Source organism: Rhinatrema bivittatum, chromosome 2, assembly GCF_901001135.1.
Source record: "Rhinatrema bivittatum chromosome 2, aRhiBiv1.1, whole genome shotgun sequence".
NCBI classification, from domain to species: domain Eukaryota; kingdom Metazoa; phylum Chordata; class Amphibia; order Gymnophiona; family Rhinatrematidae; genus Rhinatrema; species Rhinatrema bivittatum.
This window is the reverse complement of record NC_042616.1, coordinates 211,420,058-211,439,848: the sequence shown is the minus strand read 5'-3', so window position 1 is coordinate 211,439,848 and position 19,791 is coordinate 211,420,058. Positions and strand designations below refer to the sequence as shown.

Below are 19,791 nucleotides of genomic sequence, written 5' to 3'. Positions count from 1 at the left end.
AGAACTTTCTCTGATTAGTTTTAAATGTGTTACATGCTAACTTCATGGAGTGCCCCCTGGTCCTTCTATTATCCAAAAGAGTAAACAGATTCACATTTACCCGTTCTAGACCTCTCATGATTTTAAACACCCCTATCATATCCCCCCCTCAGCCTCTCTTCTCCAAGCTGAAGAGTCCTAACCTCTTTAGTCTTTCATGGGGAGCTGTTCCATTCCCTTTATCATTTTGGTCGCCCTTCTCTGTACCTTCTCCATCGCAACTATATCTTTGAGATGCAGCGACCAGAATTTTACACGGTATTCAAGGTGCGGTTTCACCATGGAGCGATACAGAGGCATAACATTTTCTGTTTTACTCACCATTCCCTTTCTAATAAATTCCCAACATTGCTTGCTTTTTTGACTGTCGCAGCACACTGTACAGACTTGGATGAAATGTCGGCAGACCAATTCCTCAACCAGAGGAATCTCCGGGCCAAAACTTCCAATAGTCATGGAGGAGGTCCTGATGAGATCATACAAGATATCTGCACTATACGCCTTACGGATTCCAGCCGCTCCAGCTGTTTCATCTCAGATTCAGACAAGGACCTGTCAGCTTGTAACTGCTGCACCCAGCGTAAGCTGGCCCTCAACATAAAACTACTACACACAGCAGCTCAAATGCCAAGGGCAGACACCTCAAAAGTCTTCTTGAGGTGCACTTCCAGCTTCCTAGCTTGAAGGTCATTCAGAGCTATAGGACCGGAAACTGGAATGGTAGTCTTCTTAGTAACAGCAGAAACAGATATATCCACCTTCGGGACCTTCAGAAGCTCAAGCGTATCCTCTGGCAAAGGATACAACTTATCCTTGCCCCTGCTGACCTTCAGGCCTGTTTCAGGAGTATCCCACTACCTAAACAGCAACACGCTGACCAACTCGTGACATGGAAAAGACCTCATTGGACCCCCCTTAAGCCAACCACTGCTCCCAAGTCAGATTCCCCTTGTGGGACCTCTATACTCAGCTCTTCCTTTTAGAACAACCGTATCACCTTGGGGATCACGGTCGACAGCCAGGTTTGTCGAAAACACCTGATCTGGGTCCTGATCCACAAAATCTAGATCAGACCCCGGAGGGTCTTGCACTTGCAAATCATCCGCTTCTGAAGCTTTGGAGCTCTTCGCAGCAGGCGGTAGTGCCAGGGCCCCGAGGACTCGCCTGAACCTTATGGTCCCCGCAGCCCCGGATGGCCTGGGTCTCTTTGCAGGCCTTACTGAAGCACCCTGCTCAACCCTGTGCTGTGCAGCCTTCCTAGCCTTATAAGCTTTGTGTAATAAAAGAAAATCTGAAGAGAAAGTATAAAAGGTATCTGAGTGCTCCTGGAGATCCACCTCACTTCCTGAAAGGGACTCCTCTGTGTTTGGACCTCCCCCACCACCGGAGATAAAGGATGGGAGAAATCCCCATCCTCCTCTGCGGTCCGTGCGGCAGCCCTGAAGTTCAACAAGATGGCCGCTGTTACCGCGCTTAGCGGGAAGGGATCACTGGCGGACTGCCACGCTAGAGACAGCCTCCCAAGGCTCAAGGCACCTGGCCAATTTATTTACTGTTGTGCTCCCCGAAGCGCCCTGGGAGCATTTATTTATTTATGAACTTTTATTTACCGACATTCGTGAAACACATCATGCCGGTTTACAATGAACAGAAAGGAGGAAAATTACAATAAACAGGGGAGGGGGAGAAGGGGAAAGGCAAGAAATGTAAGAGGGATGGGAGAAGAGGGTGGAGACAGAGGAGATGGAAAAGGCAGTAGACTGAATACATAGGAACTGCGAACAACAAAGGAACTATATACAGTTGAAAATATGTACATCTATATACAACTTATGTAGCACTATATATATGACTGAAAAAATCTTATCATTCAAGGTTATCATCAGTATAAGTATTTGCCATCATGCATCTCCACAAGCTGCATTAGCCAAACCATGTGGCATGAAATCCGGCACTGGGCAGTGAGAGAACAAAAAGCCGCCGCAGGAATGGAGAACTGAGCCGCCCAATCACTTATTTTATTTTTTTATTTAATGAGTTTTATATGCTGTCATTCGGAAATGTCAAAGTAACGCCATCATAACGGTTTACAAAAGTAAGGTTAAAGGTTATAGCAGGGGTCGGGAACGTTTTTGGCTGAGAGAGCCATGAACGCCACATATTTTAAAATGTAATTCCGTGAGAGCCATACAATATGTTTAAAACTAAATACATAAAATGTACACATTTACTTGTAAGACCAACACTTTTAAAGTACAATAAGTTTCTGAAATCTTTTTAATAACATTATGCTGTTGCTAACCAATGATGAATAAAGTACTTCTTACCATTAATGTGACTTCTGGTGCTGCATGGTTTTGCTGATGGCTTTGTAGTCTGGTTGATACGTGGTAAGGTTAAGCTTCAAGCAGACGTTGAGACTTCCATCCGTTAAATGTGATCGTAGGTTGGTCTTGATGTTCTTTAGATGTGAGAAAGACTGCTCACATGCAGCCGTGCAGCCAAACATTGTCAGTACAGCAATACTCACACACTGCAGTGTGCGGTATGTGACGGGAAGCGCGTTCCAAGTTTTGACAATCAGCTGGTCCATGGGTTGAAGTTTTTTCATTTCTCCCCACTTGTGTTTGCTCGCCAACTCTACTTGCTGTCGTGAAAGTCTTTCCAAATCTTCATTCAGTGACTTGAACTTATTCACCCACATTTCTGAGGCCTTCAGGTCAGCAGCTTGTAGCTCAAAATCTCTGATGGAGACACCAGGGATGTAACTCAGGTCGGCGCTGTCCACTGCACACTCACACTCACGAAATTCTCCTAAGCTCGCTTTGAATGACTGTAGGAAATTAGATGTGAAGCCCGCTAGCTGCTGAACATCAAGATGTTGAGCAGGGTCACTTGCTGTGCATGCATCTTTAAACTCTCCCAGTTTTTCAAAGTATAGTAAACGACCTGTTTCAATGTCGGCGATGAAGAGTTCTAGCTTGTTTTCAAATGCAAACACTGCTTGTTGAAGGGATAAGACTATTTCCAACGCCTTGCATTTTCACATTGAGCTGGTTCAGATGTTCAGTCAAGTCCACGAGATAGAACTTTAGAGCCACTCAGTGTTAGCTAACTCAGGATACTCTACGTTTTTCGTTTCAAGAAAAGTCCAGATTTCGCTCAGACAAGCCACGAAACTGCTAAGCACCTTCCCTCTTGACAACCAACGCACATTGCTGTGCAGAAGCAGACCAGGATAATTATTCCCAACTTCATCCAACAGTGTTTTAAACTGGCGATCGTTTAAAGCTCGGGCAATAAAGTTGACCACCCGAATGACCAGCAACATCACCTCACCAAGCTGCTCGCCACACATCTGAGCACGAAGCACCTCCTGATGAAAGATGCAGTGAAAACTTAGGATGGGTCTCTTCATGTTCACGAAGCGCTACGAAACCTCTGTTTTTCCCCCATCATGCACGGAGCACCATCAGTACACACCGAAATAAGTTTATCCATCGGTAGATTTTTTTCTTTAGCAAGCTCAGTGAAAGACTTGAATAAATCCTCCCCTCTTGTTGTCCCTTTCATAGGCAAAACAGCAAGACTTTCCTCACGTAGTGTATCACCGACAGCATACCTTGCAATCACGCTGAACTGGGATAAATGGCTTACGTCTGTTGACTCATCCAAAGCGAGAGAAAATAATTGTGTTGCATTTATGTCCTTCACTTGTGTTGCCTCAATTTGATTTGCCAGCATGATGGTACAATCGTGAACAGTTCTTGCCGACAGAGTTATGTCTTTTATTCATTTGATTATCTTGTCTTTATCCGAAAAGTCGTCAAAAATTTCATTGGCAACATCAAGCATGAATGTTTTGGCATACTCCCCATCTGTGGAATGGCTTTCCGTTTCTCACAATTGCTAGAGCACCAGCAAAGCTAGCCAAATTCCAGTCACCTTGTTGGGTCCAAACATGGAGTTGCTGCTGACTAGCTTGCACTCTGTACAGTAGCTATTGACAAGCTTTCTTCCTGCTGTCCCCCGCAGGATATTTCGATGCAAATGTAGTATGGTATGTGTCAAAGTGCCGCTTTATATTTTACCTGCTCTCTCCACAAAGGCGAATTCCTCTGTCCATTCTTGCTGAAAAGTACGATACTCCTCTTTTTTTCTTTTAGCCATCTTCTTTGATAAAAGGATTTCTGCAATTAGCTGACTACTTGATTAAAAGGAGGGAAGTTTACTTCCTGACCTCACAACGACCCGTGTGCGTTACGCATTTCGGTCCATTTCCTTCCCACTCCCCCCCCTCGTCACTCCTCCTCCTTCCCCCCCTCCCTCAATCTCCTCCCCTTTCAGCTCATCCACAACCCCTTCCCTCGGATGGTGCAGATGGAAGATCTCGGGTGGGGGGGGTCCCCTCCCTCGCGCGCACCACCGCTACTGCTCCTCCCAGCGCCATTTTTTCAGGCACACTCTGCTCTGACCGACGTGCTCGCCCGCACATGCGCAGAAGAGCTGCTCTCTACTGCGCATTTGCAGGCTGGTCAGAGCCCATTTATAAGGTAGATTTGTCTGCGAGCCAGATGCAGCCATCAAAAGAGCCACAGGTTCCCGACCCCTGGGTTATAGGGATAATGGGGGTAGACAAGGGGTGTAAAACATAACATGTTATTAGGCTTAGTAGTAAACAAAATCATGCTTAAGATCAATAAATGAGTTTTCTTATTTTAGAAAAGCATAGATGATTTTCATTTAATCATGAGGTTGTATTGGAGGGCGGTGATGTTTAGTTGATTCTTTAGGTGGTTTGGTATGCTTTGTTGAACCACCAAGTTTAACTTTTTTTAAAGGTTTTTTTTTTAAATGTTTAAGCAGCAGAGCCGGGGTAAAGATATTCCATCCCACTGCAACCCCTATTTGCTCCCTTGTTTAATTTTCTTTTTAAACACAAAAACTAAGTAATAAAACAAGTGCTTCCCTCAAAGAAGAATGGCTGCAGGCTCAGTCCGTTCTTCAGGGCGAGGGAACAGAGACTTCCAGTTTTCAGCCCTGTCCGGCAATGAAGGAGCAAGCAACAAAGGGTCCCCTATCCCCTGCTCATCTGCCTCACAAACCAGGGGAGATGGCCCTACCAGGACCTAACAACCCCCTGGGAGGCAAGCACTCATAAATCCTGTAGTCTAAGTCTCTCTGACTGCAGGCTTTGCATCTCCACCATCTGCTGGAGACAGATACTATGGGACTGCAGGTGGCACCTCGTGTGGCAGTGTCAGTAAAACTTTTTGTCTCCATCTGCTGAGGGGAAGCAAAACACAGGAGTCTGGACTCATCTGGGTATGTACAGGGAAATTAAAAATAAATCAGGCTGTATTATTTTGGGGCAACTTCACATGGAGTTGCAGGAGATATCACCATAGAATGCAATGTGGTTGAATTTTCATGCAGGTTGTAAACAAGGTACTGGTGACAAGTAATATCCATTTTAAATAAAATTTGCATTCCTATAATAAACACTCCAACCCCTCAGAAAAATCTCTGTATACTTTCTGGTTAGTTTCCTTGATGACTTCTTTTCAAGGCAAAAGATGGCCTTTGCCAAGGTACAGACATAAAAGGGGGAAACAAAAAAGCAGCAAAACATGCAACAACCCTAATATCTAGTTTCATTTCATCATAAAATACTCTATGGTTAAAATACTGAAATATACTGCAATATTTAATACCGTTTCATCACTTGTCACTTGTTGCAATTTGCAGCGGTACCAGCACTGGTCTTCAGAAAACAACCCACCATAAATCTGTGCACAATACAAAAGTAAAATAATATGAAGTCAAATATCTGCAACTGAATAAAAGACAACTGAACTTCTGCAAACACCGGGCAATGTGCAAGACTAGCTCAGGCACTGTCATACTCCACAGCCCAATAATTAAAATACTGTTCCACAGCTGAAGTACAGCAATATTTAATTTCAAGAGTAGAAACCAGAATAAAGTGTGGTTGTAAGCTGTAGAACATTTGAAGAAAATCTGCTTCTCAATCACTAACAGGCCGATATAGTAAGGGCACGTAAGAAAAAGTGCGGCAGTGCCGGGCGCCCACTCGTTTGCCGCGCGCACAGTTTGGATCACATACCGCTCGATACAGTATTTAAATTAGATGCAAATGCAAGCCGCGTCCAAAGCGCATCCATGAAGCGCAATCCATTTTACTGTATAGAGCGCTATACAGTATCCTGGGCGCGCTGGTACCTATCATTTCAAATGACATTTGAAATGACAGGTACCAGGAAGTGGACGGTTCTCCTACGCTCGGGCATCGGGGATTGCCAGTCCTCTCTCCCCCCCCCCTCCCGAAGCAAGGCGCAGGGCGAAAATAGACTCAACATGTTATTAAAGCAAATAGAAATTGTAACAAAAGTAAACTTACTGCATGCTTCCAGCATCCCCAGTCCTCTCTCCCCTCCTCCCGAGGCACCCACCGCAGCTCCCCTGCCTCCCGGGGGCAGCCAGTGGCGAAAGTGGCTTCCAGCAGCCCCGCCGGCGAAGGTGCATGAACGCACGTCCAATTTGGGCGCTCAAGCAGTGAAGGCGCATGAGTGCACGCCGTGACCTTGGACGTCCATCCGGGCGCTCGGGTCATGGCGTGCGCACATGCGCCTTTGCTGGCTGGGCTGCTGGAAGCCGCTTTCGCCACCGGCTGCCCCGGGAGGCAGGGGGGCTTGTCTTCAGGGAGGTTTCTTCTTTAAATTTGGATTTTCTTCTTTGAATTTGGTTCTAACGCTGCTATGGAGACTGAAAATACTGAAGAGCTGCACTTCCTGCAGGGGTATATGTACTAGGGGCTGAGGTCAGATTGAAATCTGATCAGTCTCCAACTGCTAACGTGGCGTACACTATACTCATTGGTCCCGAGTCCATCTGCTACACGCTAGGTAATTTCATTTTAAGCCTTAGAGTATTCCCAGGGTTGCCAGACTCCTCCATTTCTGCTATTGCTTCTAAAATATCCCTTAACTCAATAAGTGAAAATGCAGAACAAGGGTTATCTTGCACATGATGTGGGGGTGGGGTCAGACAGGAGTGAGTGATATAGCGGCTAGAGTGGATGTGGAATATATGAGAAGAGGCTATAGCTTGGAATATGCTTTTTTTGGCATCATCCATCCAATCTGTAAGCCTGTGTTGCTTTAGCCCAGGCTGCTGGAAAGAGCTTTTGGAGTGCAGCAGTGACCAACATTCCGCAGCCTCCCACAGTAAAGCAATGGAGAGTGTTTGAGAGACCCACTCTCGGAAAATACTAAACATGTTCCTGGTTTTCAAACTTGTCCAAGATACTGCTATTTTTTCTTCCAGCGTGCCAATTTTGGAAACTTTCCAAACCTTCTTTGGGTAGGGATTTTGCCCCTGGACGAGCAAAGAGCCCCCTTTTTGCTTAATTCTTTCCAATGTTCTATAGGTTGGGAAGCATAAAATGGAAGAGTTTCAGAGTTTCTCTTGTTCTAATAATTTTTAGATGTCTGTTAGCAGCACTGCATTTTTAAGATATTGACAACCTTTGAACAGTTTAACTGATAGAGAATCAAATTAGCATTGCCCTAAAACCAAGCTAAAGTTGAAAATAAAAATGATTAACCAAAAATGCAGCTAAGTAGAACTTGTGTTCCTATAATTGCTTGGTTTGTGGAGGTGACTTACCTTATCAAGATCAGGATTGCCAAAGACAGCATTCATTGTTGGGCAAATTCTTGCCAAGTCAGTTGTTATCTGTGAGATCTCATGGTTTCTTTCAATGCTCTACAAATAAAGCACCAAATGGTATTCAAAAGATTTGCCCAGCAATCACATCCAGCTTACAGAATATTTCTTCAGTTGCTTAATCTAAATGTCCATGATACATGCTATTTATATCTGTAGATTTATGGATTTTTTTTCACTTTGCCATTTTATAAGGACCACCATACATTTTTTTTTTTTTGTAAAGATTACTACTAACATTCTTAAAAAGTGCTATTACTATAACACCCTCCCTTTGGGACCACCAACTTGTCACTGGTGAAGAGACCTGCATACTCTAATCTCAAAAGCTATACTGTCGAAGCACAAGCTCCTGGTAGGAACACCCATGACAAGGTCTCACGAGTTTGAGAGAGTAGACCACATGATCCCACAGCTAGAGGTTGTGCTACAGGACAGTGACCTTACTTAATCTTCAGAAGAGAAAACGCTGTAACAAGCTATGTTGCTTAATCTATGATAAATGATACTGTACCTGAATTTAACTAACCTTGGGTACCAATGAAAAAGGTATAAGCTAAATACTACTCTAAACTTCATTTACCACAGGTAGTTGGAAAAGGAGAAGTTACTACTTAGCAGATAATTTCCTTTCTAAGGAAGGCAGGCAAAGCCACACAAGTGGGTTATGCACATCTAGAGCAGATTGAGATTAAGTAAAGCTGACGTCAAGGACTTGTAGCCCTGCCCGGACATCAGCCTGCCAGCATTCTCTGGAAAAGCCAAACTGTGGAGACACTGATTAACAGCCAAGCACGCATGCTTCCACCCAATTTAGCACAGAGCTCAGCCAAAAGAATTAACATGCACATTTCAGGGGCTGGTTATGTCACTTACCAGGTCATCAAGAATGAACAGCATAAGTCTGCATTGTCCAGAAAGTCATCACCATAGCCCACATCGGCTACGAAAGCAGCCCCTGGTTCTATACAGATCTGCCATCAGACCCCACCTTGCGTCTCAAGAGAAACTCGAACTAGTCCGAGCTACCAAGAAGCAACAAGACCCAATCTGCAAATTCTTCGTCATGGCAGCAAAGGCCTGTGTAAGGTAAGCCTCAATCTGTCTATCCTGAGCATCATTTAGAACTTCCCCTCCTTATACCAGGATGGTGATTCACTTGGTAACAGCATCTACCAAGGGAGCTACCTTCGGGAAATCACAATGTTCCCTCGTCTTTGATCCAAAGGGTACAATCCTGCTAAAGCATGCTGCTCTACGAAGTTAACCTCAGGGGTGCTCCATTCAAGGTCAATCAACTAATCACATCCAGGAGAGAAAAGAAACATGACACCTTGCGTAGGATGACCAGCATGGGGTCCTTTTTTGTCACATCTGAAGAGTCACCCCAAGCATCTTCAGAGTCTGAGACAATAGACTTGGCAACATCTCTAAAATAATCAGAGCAGAGTCTACGTGGCTCCAAATATGGAGCAATTTCCTCCTCTTCCAAATGGGAGAAACCCAAATCAGAGTCATCCGACATATCCTTATCAACATACTCCAGATCAGGTACCACCTCACCTCTGTTTGCATGCAGTGGCTGAGAAGTGGAAGCCCCGAGGACACAAACCCAACATATTTATTATTTTATTTATTTAAGTTTTTTTATATACCAACATTCAGGACGATAGTCCCATCATGCTGGTTCACAAGAAACAGGGGTGTAATAATAATAAAACTTTACAATTTGAACAATAGTGCAGAAAAAGCAGTTACATATAACAAGGAAATCAATAACTTGGAGTGAGAAGGAAAATGAAGATCAGATAATTATATATAAGTATAGATAGCATTGAATAAATAACATTTATTAACGTTATTACTAGCGAAGCGTGTTGATTGATGGGAGATTAAATAATGTTGGAGTTAGGAAATGCCTGCGTGAACAGCCACGTCTTGAGTTTTTTCTTGAATGTTGAGATGCTGGGTTCCATTCTAAGATCCGGGGGAATGGAGTTCCATAAAGTTGGACCGGCTGTGGAGAATGCCCGATCTCTAAGCGTGATGTGTCTGGTAGTTTTGGCTGGAGGTACTTGAAGTGAACCTTTGTAAGCATCTCTTGTCGGTCTTGTAGAGTGGTGTAATCGGAGGGGGATATGGAGATCGATTGGAGCTAATTGATGGATGTTTTTGAAAATGGTGAGAATGGCCTTGTAGATTATTCTGAAGTGTATGGGCAGCCAATGAAGGTCCATCAGGATAGGGGTTATGTGTTCTCTTCTCCTAGTGTTAGTGAGTATACGGGCGGAGGCATTTTGGACCATTTGCAATGGTTTGGTGTGTGATGAGGGGAGACCTAGCATGATGGTGTTACAATAGTCCAGCTTTGCGAAAATGATTGATTGTAGAATCGTTCTAAAGTCATGTGTGTGGAAGAGAGGTCGTATTCTTTTCAGCACTTGGAGCTTATAAAAGCAGTCTCTGGTGGTTTTGTTGATGTTGGCTTTCAGGTTTAGGTGATTGTCAATTAGAACTCCTAGGTCTCTTACTTGTGTAGTATTTGGTACGGTAGGATGGGTGAGTGTGAGGGAGCTGTTTTCTGGTGTGATGAGTAGAAGTTCCGTTTTTGATGAATTTAGTATCAGGTTGAGACTTGTGAGAAGCTGTTTGATATTTTGGAGGCAGGTTTCCCAGTGAGACAGAGTTTTTGCGAGTGACTCTTCGATGGGGATCAAGACCTGGATATCGTTTGCATAGAGGAAGTGTTTGAGATTGAGGTCGGTGAGAAGTTTACATAAGGGTAACAGATAAATGTTGAACAAGGTAGGAGACAGGGATGAGCCCTGAGGGACTCCTACTGACGCGGGGTGAAGAGAGGATTCTTTATTATGAATCTTAACCTTATATCCTCTGTTGCTGAGGAAGGTTCTGAACCATGATAGGGCAGTGCCTGAGATACCTATGGCTGTTAGTTGGTTGATGAGAAGGGAGTGATTAACCGTATCAAATGCGGACGAAAGGTCGAGTAGTATCAGAAGGAAGGCTTGTCCTTTGTCTAAGCCTAGGATGATGTGGTCAGTCATAGAGATGAGGAGGGCTTCTGTGCTTAAAGTTTTACGGAATCCGTATTGTGATGGGAATAGAAGGTTATTATCTTCAATGTAGTTTGAGAGACGTGAGTTTACCAATTTTTCCATTATCTTGGCTATGAATGGGAGGTTGGCTATCGGTCTAAAGTTGTTAGAATCGTTTGGGTCGAGATTTGGTTTTTTGAGCAGGGGTTTGAGTGAGGCAAGTTTGAGGTTGTCAGGGTAGAATCCTTGTGTAAGGGAGCAATTTATGATATCTGCCAAGGTTTTGGAGATAGATTCTGGAATGGATAGTAGTAGTTTGGCTGGGATGTGATCTGAAGGGTGAGAGGAAGGTTTCATTTTCCTAAGAATTCCTTGGATCTCAATGGATGAAGTTGTGTCAAGTTCTTCTAACTGAGTGTAGTTGATTGAGGGTTGAGGAGTGGTTAGTGGAACAGTGGGGTTCGTGGGGAGCTGTGATAGAAGAGTATTGATTTTGTTGCTGAAGAATAGAGCTAATTCTTCCGCTTTCGATTGAGCTTGGTCATGAGCAATCTCTGGTTGGTTTAATTGTGTGAGGTTGGCTACATAGCTGAAGAGGGCTTTGGCATCGAATACAAGGTTGTGTATCTTCGAGGCGTAGTAGTCCCTCTTGGATCATAGAAGGTATCCACAACTCTGCTGGGCAACCCTGCAGAAAGATCTGGAAAACCTGTTAAAAAAAATATATTTCCACCTAGGGAAAGGAGGATGGATCCTTACCAGGGGCCCATTGGCTCAAACCAAACACTAACTGTCCCAAATCTCTCAAGAATGTCTGTCACAGGAAATAAAGTAGGAGGGGATACATTCTTTATACTGCCTTCTGTCCAACTCCCCTCAGTTTGAGGAGAGGGCCCAGGATCTGTAGTAGGTAAATCACCTCATCCAAATAGCACTGACACAGGCTTAGAGAAAGCAATGGCTGTATTGCCTTTATATGGCAAGCCGCATAGATAGCTGGACTCTGACCTCTGTGTCCCTGACGCTGTGTGCTAGACAGCCGCCTGTACACACCAACCATGTGCAGAATTACACATGCAATATGCGCCCAAGTAGTATGTGCCCAGACAGGATGCGCCCAGATTGTGATTCAAATATAATACACACAAGTTCCTGTGAACGTAAAGATGTGCCCAAAACCAGGCTGTGGACGTACACACGAAACACCCTGGCACTAAAGAACATGCACAAATGCAGGTCGCAGCCTTATGTAACCAAGTACACGCGCGCACTTGGTTACATACATCTGTTCACTCCCATGCGGCGTGATCACTCACTAGCATGCAGGTAAACGTCACTGCAGCCTACCATGCAGGTGAAGAAACAGCCTTTCAAGTGGGGCCTAGCCAAGGGCTGCTCAACCTGCTGAGCCTGTGCTACCTTTGGTCTACACTACAATCCACAGAGAAGCGAGAGGGAAGTTGGGAAGGATGCCTAACATCCAGTTCCGAAAGAAGGAGACCCAGTAAGGAAAGGAGGAGGGAAACAAGCCTCCCTATACTTTCTTCTCTTTTTTTTGTGTGCTTGAGTTCAGACTTCCCTGTGGGAGAAGGCACAAACCATCACCACCAAGTCCCCCCTGATTCCAACTTAAAAAAAAAAAAAAAAAGAAAGGCCATGCCTGAGGTAGGCCTGAAAATGCTCAATTGAGGGAGGGACCCACTGATATCACCTCAGGAGCTCAAGTGGTATCCAAAGACGTTTTTTTCTTCTAATCACAATCAACCTCCATTAGAGAAATGAATGTCCATCATCTGCTGGAGACAAAGCATACTGGTGGGCTGATGGATTGTCCAATAAAAAACTTTGACACCGATCTACTTCTGTTTTCCTTGCGTTTCTGCCACAAGATCAGCTTCCTGTTTTTTGGGACCAGCTTTACTCAGTCTCCATCTGCTGGTATAGGTGCATAACCCACTTGTGTGGACTGGCCTGCCTGAGGGCAAAGGAAACTCAGTTCTTCTGTATTTAATATGGTGGTTGTAATGGATTCTATTAATATTGGAATTGGGCTGCAAATTTCACTGTAGAATTTCTTGCCTGCAACATGAGAAGCAAAAGTTCCTCACTCTCAAAGTGGTAGATTTAAAATATAAAATAGTTGGGGAAAGTCCTCACTTTGAGGTTCTGAAAGCATCACCACCTGGCAGGAAGGGTGGTATCAGGCTCAAACATCTTTCCTCACTAGTATAGTCTCCCACAGGGAGAGAGAGCAGAATGGACTGCCCCAGGACCCTTTCTACATTGAGTTGTAGCTCTCCCCTTCTTCCTTCTCATTACCTAAAATCTGTTCCTCTACCTTTCTTTTCTTGCCCATCAAGTCCCACAATTTTCCCTCTCCTGCTGTCCAACCCATTTTTTTTTGTTCCTAGCCCCTACAGCAGTGTTTTCCAACCACTATGACAACTGTATGCCTTCAGACCTGATCAGCTGTGCTACGAAAAAGAGTCACCATTGCCTGATGCTCAGACCCAGACCAGCATCTGGGTTTTGCTCTCAGCAACAAGAGACACTAGCAATGGCTCAAAACATGTAGAAACTCCTCTCAGAACATGTGTAATCATGCATGCCTCTTCTTCCTAGCTACTGCATTAGCCTTGAGGTAGCATGTAGAGCATGAATAGCCAGGCCCCGGTAACTCCTGGGGGAATTCTGCGCTACTGCTGAATTTATAGAGAATTCCCCCTACCCGCAGATTTCCACTGTTGCCTCGCCTATTTCCTCCCTCCAAAACCGGAAGCGCATGGACAGCGGCCATCACAAGAGTGGGGCATCTCAGCACGGCAGAAAATAGCAGAGGAGACCCTGGCATGCTGCGAACGGAGCGCATCCCACAGGACACACTCCGTTTGCGGCAAAGATGAAGGCCCGGCACACCGTTCGTGGCGAAAAGGGAAGGCCCCCGTGTGTTGAATGGCGCACCGGGCCTTCATCTTCGCCGCGAACAGAGCGCATCCCGCAGCGTACCAGTGAGAGAGAATGTATGTCAGAGGGGAAGGGAGGGTGAGAGCAGGAGGGTGTGAGAGCTTAGGAGGTAAGAGGGTGGGTGCCTATATGAGGAGATTTTGAAGGAGTGTGTACGTGTGTATGAAAAAGGGATTGTGTATGTAAGGGAGCCTGTATAAGGGTGTGTGTATGTGTATTAGAGAGAGGGAGCATGTGTGTGAGGGACAGTACTGAGAACAGGGTCAATGTCTGGGACTGGCAATAGAGTGGAAAGAGTTGAGCCTAGAGGTGGAGGGGAGAGATACTGGCAGGTGGAGGAGTTGGGGGCCTGAGAGGGCAAACTGGCCAGGGGAGTAGGGAGAGCGAGTGGAAGGGACACTCTTACAAGTGAATTTCTAGGGAAATTCTGCTCAAAATACAAAAGTTGCAGAATTTTAAGCAACATTTTTCTGTAATAATTTAAGATGTAGTTACTTAAAGACTCATGTAAATTGTGTTATTTTGACCAATATAAAGTTTGCAGAATTCCCCCAGGAGTATCATTTGGCACATAGTACCTGTTCATCTTCCCCCTCTAAGTTCTTCGAGCCTCTGACTTATTCCCAGGCAGAGTGAGACCAGGAGTGTGTGCATGATATATTACATGTAACTCATGGAGTGGGGAAAAGGTGATGGAAGAGGACAAACACTGTCAGCACTGGGTGAGGAAATGAGAGAGCAGTGGATCCAGGTGAGGGGCACAAATAAGACAAAGGAGCAGACAAGTCTTTAAAAAAAAGTTAAGGATGACTCCATAGAGTCACACTATGCTTACCAGCTAACCAGTCTAGCATACTACAGTAATTAACTGCATCTCTCTTATCCTAAGGAACACAATTTGAGGAACATATAAAACATTTTGGGTGCAATAAAGGTTTCAACAAAACTGCTAATGTAGTGTTAGCTTTAAAAGAGAGTCTTTCCATTACCTGTGCCCAAAATGTCACACCATCTTCAACATGGCATCCAAAAACATCCTCAACTAGACAGAGGACAAACAAAAAAAGGTTTGACATTAATTCCACTCCATGTATATGCTATCTTCTATTATGACAAGCAATACAAAAATTCACCACTGTAAACACTAGGATTCCATACTTACCAAACACACCATGGTACAATTTAACATACTCTGGAAAGAAAATGTAAAATAAAGCTAATTCATCAACTAGGTGCAATCACTTAATGAGGGACACTGTTTACATGCTCTCTTCAATTTCTATTCTGTGTGCATCTTGAAAAAAATTAGGAAAGATTAAAAATGCTGGCTTGTGTGTTTTCAGTTTTGATTTTGGATAATAAAGAGATTCAAAATGAAGTGACAAAAATCATAGAACAATCTTTCTTGAGAAGAGGCTATTTTTTTCTTTTAATCATTCCCTAATGCATGCATAGGAAGTTAAAATACCAGATAATCTTTGCAAGATTAATAGCAGCTCAAGAGTCCTACAATTAAAATTGCTACATCTCTAAAACATGTGTCATGTTCAAAAAAAGGGGAGCATCTGAAGTCATACTCCAGGTCCACTACACCAAGAGGAATATTAGTGAATTATGAATTTAATTGTCAGCAACATTCAAGACAGTTTGACACCATAATCCCTGCTTTGCTTAAATTTGTGAACTACACAATTCTGTCTCTACCCACTTTTATCTAATGCAGAACATATTTACATCTTTGTAACCACAAAACTTGTCCTTGCAAATATGTGAAAAATTACAACAGTTTGAAGATTTTATTTTGATATTTTATGCATCCTACCGAAATGCCCAGAACGGGTTGCAATAAAATTTATAATATTCACATACAAACATAAAAATACCAAATGACTACCAACAATGCTCTCTCCCCCAGAGAAAAGGTGACTTCAAATCGCATCTAAACTGCTTCAATTCAACCTACTGGAGCAGCCTAACTGGAAAAATATTTCACATTGTGATATTTCACAAAACCACAGGCATGAGCCTTAGCATGTCTGATCAATCGCAATGAAGGAATCTCCGGAAACCAATTGAAAAGCATATACAAGATCCAGAAGAGCATCATGAGCAGATCTGAGATCGCTAGGAAGATTAGAACAAAGCCTTTCCACTTTTCTGTTTTTCTCTGTCGTGAAGAGATAAATTGAAGGAGCCTGCCAAAGGTCGAACAGTGTTGGCTGCTGACTTCTGAAGGGACCGTTCATGAGGGCAAAATACCCTGCTGACGTGACCTGATGTGTTTGTGTTCGCCGGAAGGAAGGGCACGCCCAATACCATCTCTTTATGGCCACCTCAGAGTGCACCTCCCTGCTTGTTGACATAGAACCCAGCTACTTGATTGTCTATTTGAATGCGAATCAGCTTCCCTTCAAGAAGATGGGAGAAGGCACTTAAGGTGTATCTAATCACTTGCAGTTCAACCAGGTTAATTTGAAACTGGTTTTCCCACTAATGACCAAGCCCCTTGGGTTCACAAGGCACCAGTGTGCTCTCCCCATCTTTTGGTGGAAACATCTGTCACTAACATCACCTGACAAGGTTCTAGAATGAGTGGTGCCCTCCCTGTAAGGTAGAGAGGCCTAGCCACCATTGACAGTCGTTTCAGCTGGAATTTAGGATGGAGTGCGAAGGACCACCCTATCATGAAGGCATTAGAAACCTTTACCTGCCCCACTACGAAATTTTTAGACTACCTCTGGCATCTCTCGGAGTTGGGTCTACAAACGTCCTCCATTAGAGTGCATGTCAGAGAGGTGGCCGCCTTCCATAAGGGTACAGGGGATGTCTATTTCGATACAACCATTGGTAGTGCGCTTTATGAAGTGCTTGTTTCACCTCAAGCCCCCTCTCCGTCCCCCCGGCCCCTGCTTGGGACCTTAATGTGGATTTAGCATGTCTCATGAAATCTCCGTTTGAGCCTCTGCATTCCTGCGAGTTATGGTATCTCACGTGGAAGGTGCTCTTCCTTCTTGCTTTGACCTCTGCAGCTCACTCATTCTGTGAGCAATCACTAAGACAATAAAATATTTAGACATAAAGATAGGTCTGGATATAGATGAGCTGTTTAAAAAACAACTACGACTCAACATGGAAAGAAGATAGCAGAGGATCTTCAAAATTGGGAACAAATTGAATCATGGCTCTGTAGAATTTCAACCATAAAAATGAATGTTCTCCCTAGATTGGGATCTCTGTTTCAAACTCTCCCTATTGAGGTTAAGGAAAAGTCCCTGAAAGGCTGCAGAAGCAACTATTTCGCTTCATATGGAAAAAGATGTCCTCAGAGGGTAAGTGGTAAAGTCACATGTCTTCTTAAGGAGAAGGGAGGACTGGGGGTACCATGCTTATTAAGATACTATGTAGCATCACAATTGCGCCCTATTATAGAATGGCATATGATAGGAAGCCATAAACGGTGGGTACAATTGGAAACAGATCTTTTAGATAGTATACAGTCGAACTCCCTAGTGTGGCTACCACACAAACTTAGAAGAAAGCCAGTCATTACCTCCCCAGTAATCACACTTACTTTAAGAATTTGGGATAGATAGAAGGGTGAGATAGATAAGATCACTGTACATGAACTCTCCCATCTTCTTTAATAAAGGATTCAGTCCTGGAACTCACAGGGCATTGCGAGAAGGTGGGCACAAACGGGATGTATCAGCTTTGAACATGTGTGGCAAAGGGGTAAACTTCGTGACTTCTCAGGTGTAGCCGAACAAAATGGGATTCCGTCGACAGATCATTTCTTTTTTTTTACAGCTTAGTCACTATTTATCTCAGCAATCGGTGAGAAAATGATTTCCCTTTACAGAGATCCTATTTGAGGGTTACTGCAATCAAGCAGGGAAAATTAAGAAGGTAATTTCCAAGATTTAAATCTTAATTTAGCATATTATAAAATCTCCTCCTCACATTCGCCAATGGGAGAAAAATTTGAAAACTGAATTGAACCCTCAAAGGTGGTTAAACCTGTTTCAATGCGGCTAGAAAATGTTTTGCTCCGCCTCCATAATGGAGCAAAGTTATAAAATGTTGTATTGATGGTACCTTACCCCAGAGAAACTACATAGATACTACCCAGCACACACTGACATATATTGGAGAGAGTATGGGGGAAAGGGGACATTCCTGCATGTGTGGTGGGAATGCGAAGTTACTCAAAAGGTATTGGGCTATGGTCATCCAGCTCATATTTGAAATAACAGAGGAACAAGTACCTTCAGACCCATTAATTTTCTTACTAAACATCTCCACGGGGGTGCCAAAGTGCAGAATGTGTATTTGATACATCAAGTTATCTTAGCAGCACATGCTGAAGTAGCGCCTCATAAGACAAAGGTCCTCTAAAGACTGTGGTACCTCAGTAGATTGATGGCTATAAGGCAGCAACAAACTCCCAAATTCCAGGATCATTGGCAAAGATATACAACCTGGCAGTTGCTACAGGACAAATATCAGCGACTTATGCTTATGAATGTGATTGTTCAACTCAACCTTCATGAGCTATGGACTGTAATAGAGGAGGTGATTATGGGGAGGGAGGATTAAGAAGTGATAGTGTGCAAAACAAGAAGTTATATGAGGTAAATAATTGAAGAAACTGGATATAACAAATGTTAATTTTTATTGCATATATATTGTTACCTTGTGGGGGGGGGGGAAAAAAAAAAAAAAAGTAAAAGAAATACTAAAACAAGGCTCCATGGGAGCATTTAAAACAGCAAACTTGGGCTTCTGCAATACTGATGTCCTAAACAATCTAGCCACATTTAAAAGAGAATCTAGAGCAGGGCTTCCCAAACATTTAGCCAATGTGACCCCATTTTAGCACTTGAAAATTCACACAACCCCAGACAAGCAAACCTAATTAGCGGGGGTGTAGGTCACCTCCAACAATCCTTCCACTCCAACTGATCCCCTCTGTCAACCTCCATCCCCCTCCGCCCCTCCAACTGATACCCTCTTACCTCCCCCAGTTCCTCTCCCCTTCCCAACCTCTCGCTCACCCACTCCAGTTTTTTACATCCTCCCCACTGAATCTCTCACCTCCAAGCCATTTTTGTAACCCCAATTGATCTGTCATCCCCTTCCTCTCTTTTCTCACACAGCTCCCCCAGTTGATGCTCTCACCCCTAGCTCCTCTCGTGTCCCCCCTTCACCTTCCACTGATGCAACTCTTCCTGTATCTGATCCTTCCCTTCAAACAGCCCCCATCCAAACATCCCCTTGACTAGGATCAGTAGCAACATTTCCCTTTGGGCCTCAGGCGATAAGTGGATGACAGCTAGTGGGAAGAGAGGGTAGGCTGATGACAGGGATAACATTTTTCTCTTAAGTTCAGTGATATAGAGAAGAAGTGACAACCTGCACAGACCTGTGTACACTGTACCCACTCTTCTCCAATGGCTGGTGCAATGCCTGATGTTGATCTGCAATTGGCAGGAGTATTAGTAATGGAAGTCAGCACAGGTTCTGTGAACCAGTAAAAACAGGCCCTGCAGTGGCCCCAATTCCTCCTCACACATGGCTTCCTGTTAACATGGAAACTCAAGCAAGGGCAGGACCACTGCAGGACCTGAGAGTGCATGCTAGCTCAAAGATCCCATGCTGATTTCCACTACTTCTGCTGCTGGTGATGTCTGGAGAGGATTGCCCTTTGAGGCACTTGTGACCCTGGCTGGAGGTTGTGTGACCCCATTTGGGCTCCCAACCCACAGTTTGGGAAGCTCTGATCTAGAGGGACAAATCAAATCTCAAATATTAGAAGTAGCAATCACATGTAGCCTCAGTGCATTTGTTTTGAATCCTAAGACTAGGCACTAAAATAAAAACAACAAAACCTAATAGGATCTGGATTCCTTAGTATGCTTGCATTTGCACCACAGAGAAAATAAGTCGAAAGAACATAAAACTTTAATGTTAGTTTTTCTGGCCT

General features: G+C 44.0%; 1 protein-coding gene across 8 annotated transcripts in view; it reads right to left on the bottom strand.

Annotated features, from left to right (window-relative positions):
* The window catches only part of STK31 (serine/threonine kinase 31), a 482,717-nt gene that overhangs the window by 417,713 nt on the left and 45,213 nt on the right, over positions 1 to 19,791 (bottom strand). For all 8 annotated transcript variants that reach the window (XM_029589101.1, XM_029589104.1, XM_029589105.1 and 5 more), the window contains 3 exons: positions 14,798 to 14,850; positions 7,729 to 7,827; positions 5,754 to 5,828 (listed from right to left, as the gene is read on the bottom strand). In XM_029589101.1, the coding sequence (XP_029444961.1) occupies positions 5,754 to 5,828; positions 7,729 to 7,827; positions 14,798 to 14,850 (227 nt within the window). The remainder of the gene's footprint in view (positions 1 to 5,753; positions 5,829 to 7,728; positions 7,828 to 14,797; positions 14,851 to 19,791) is intronic.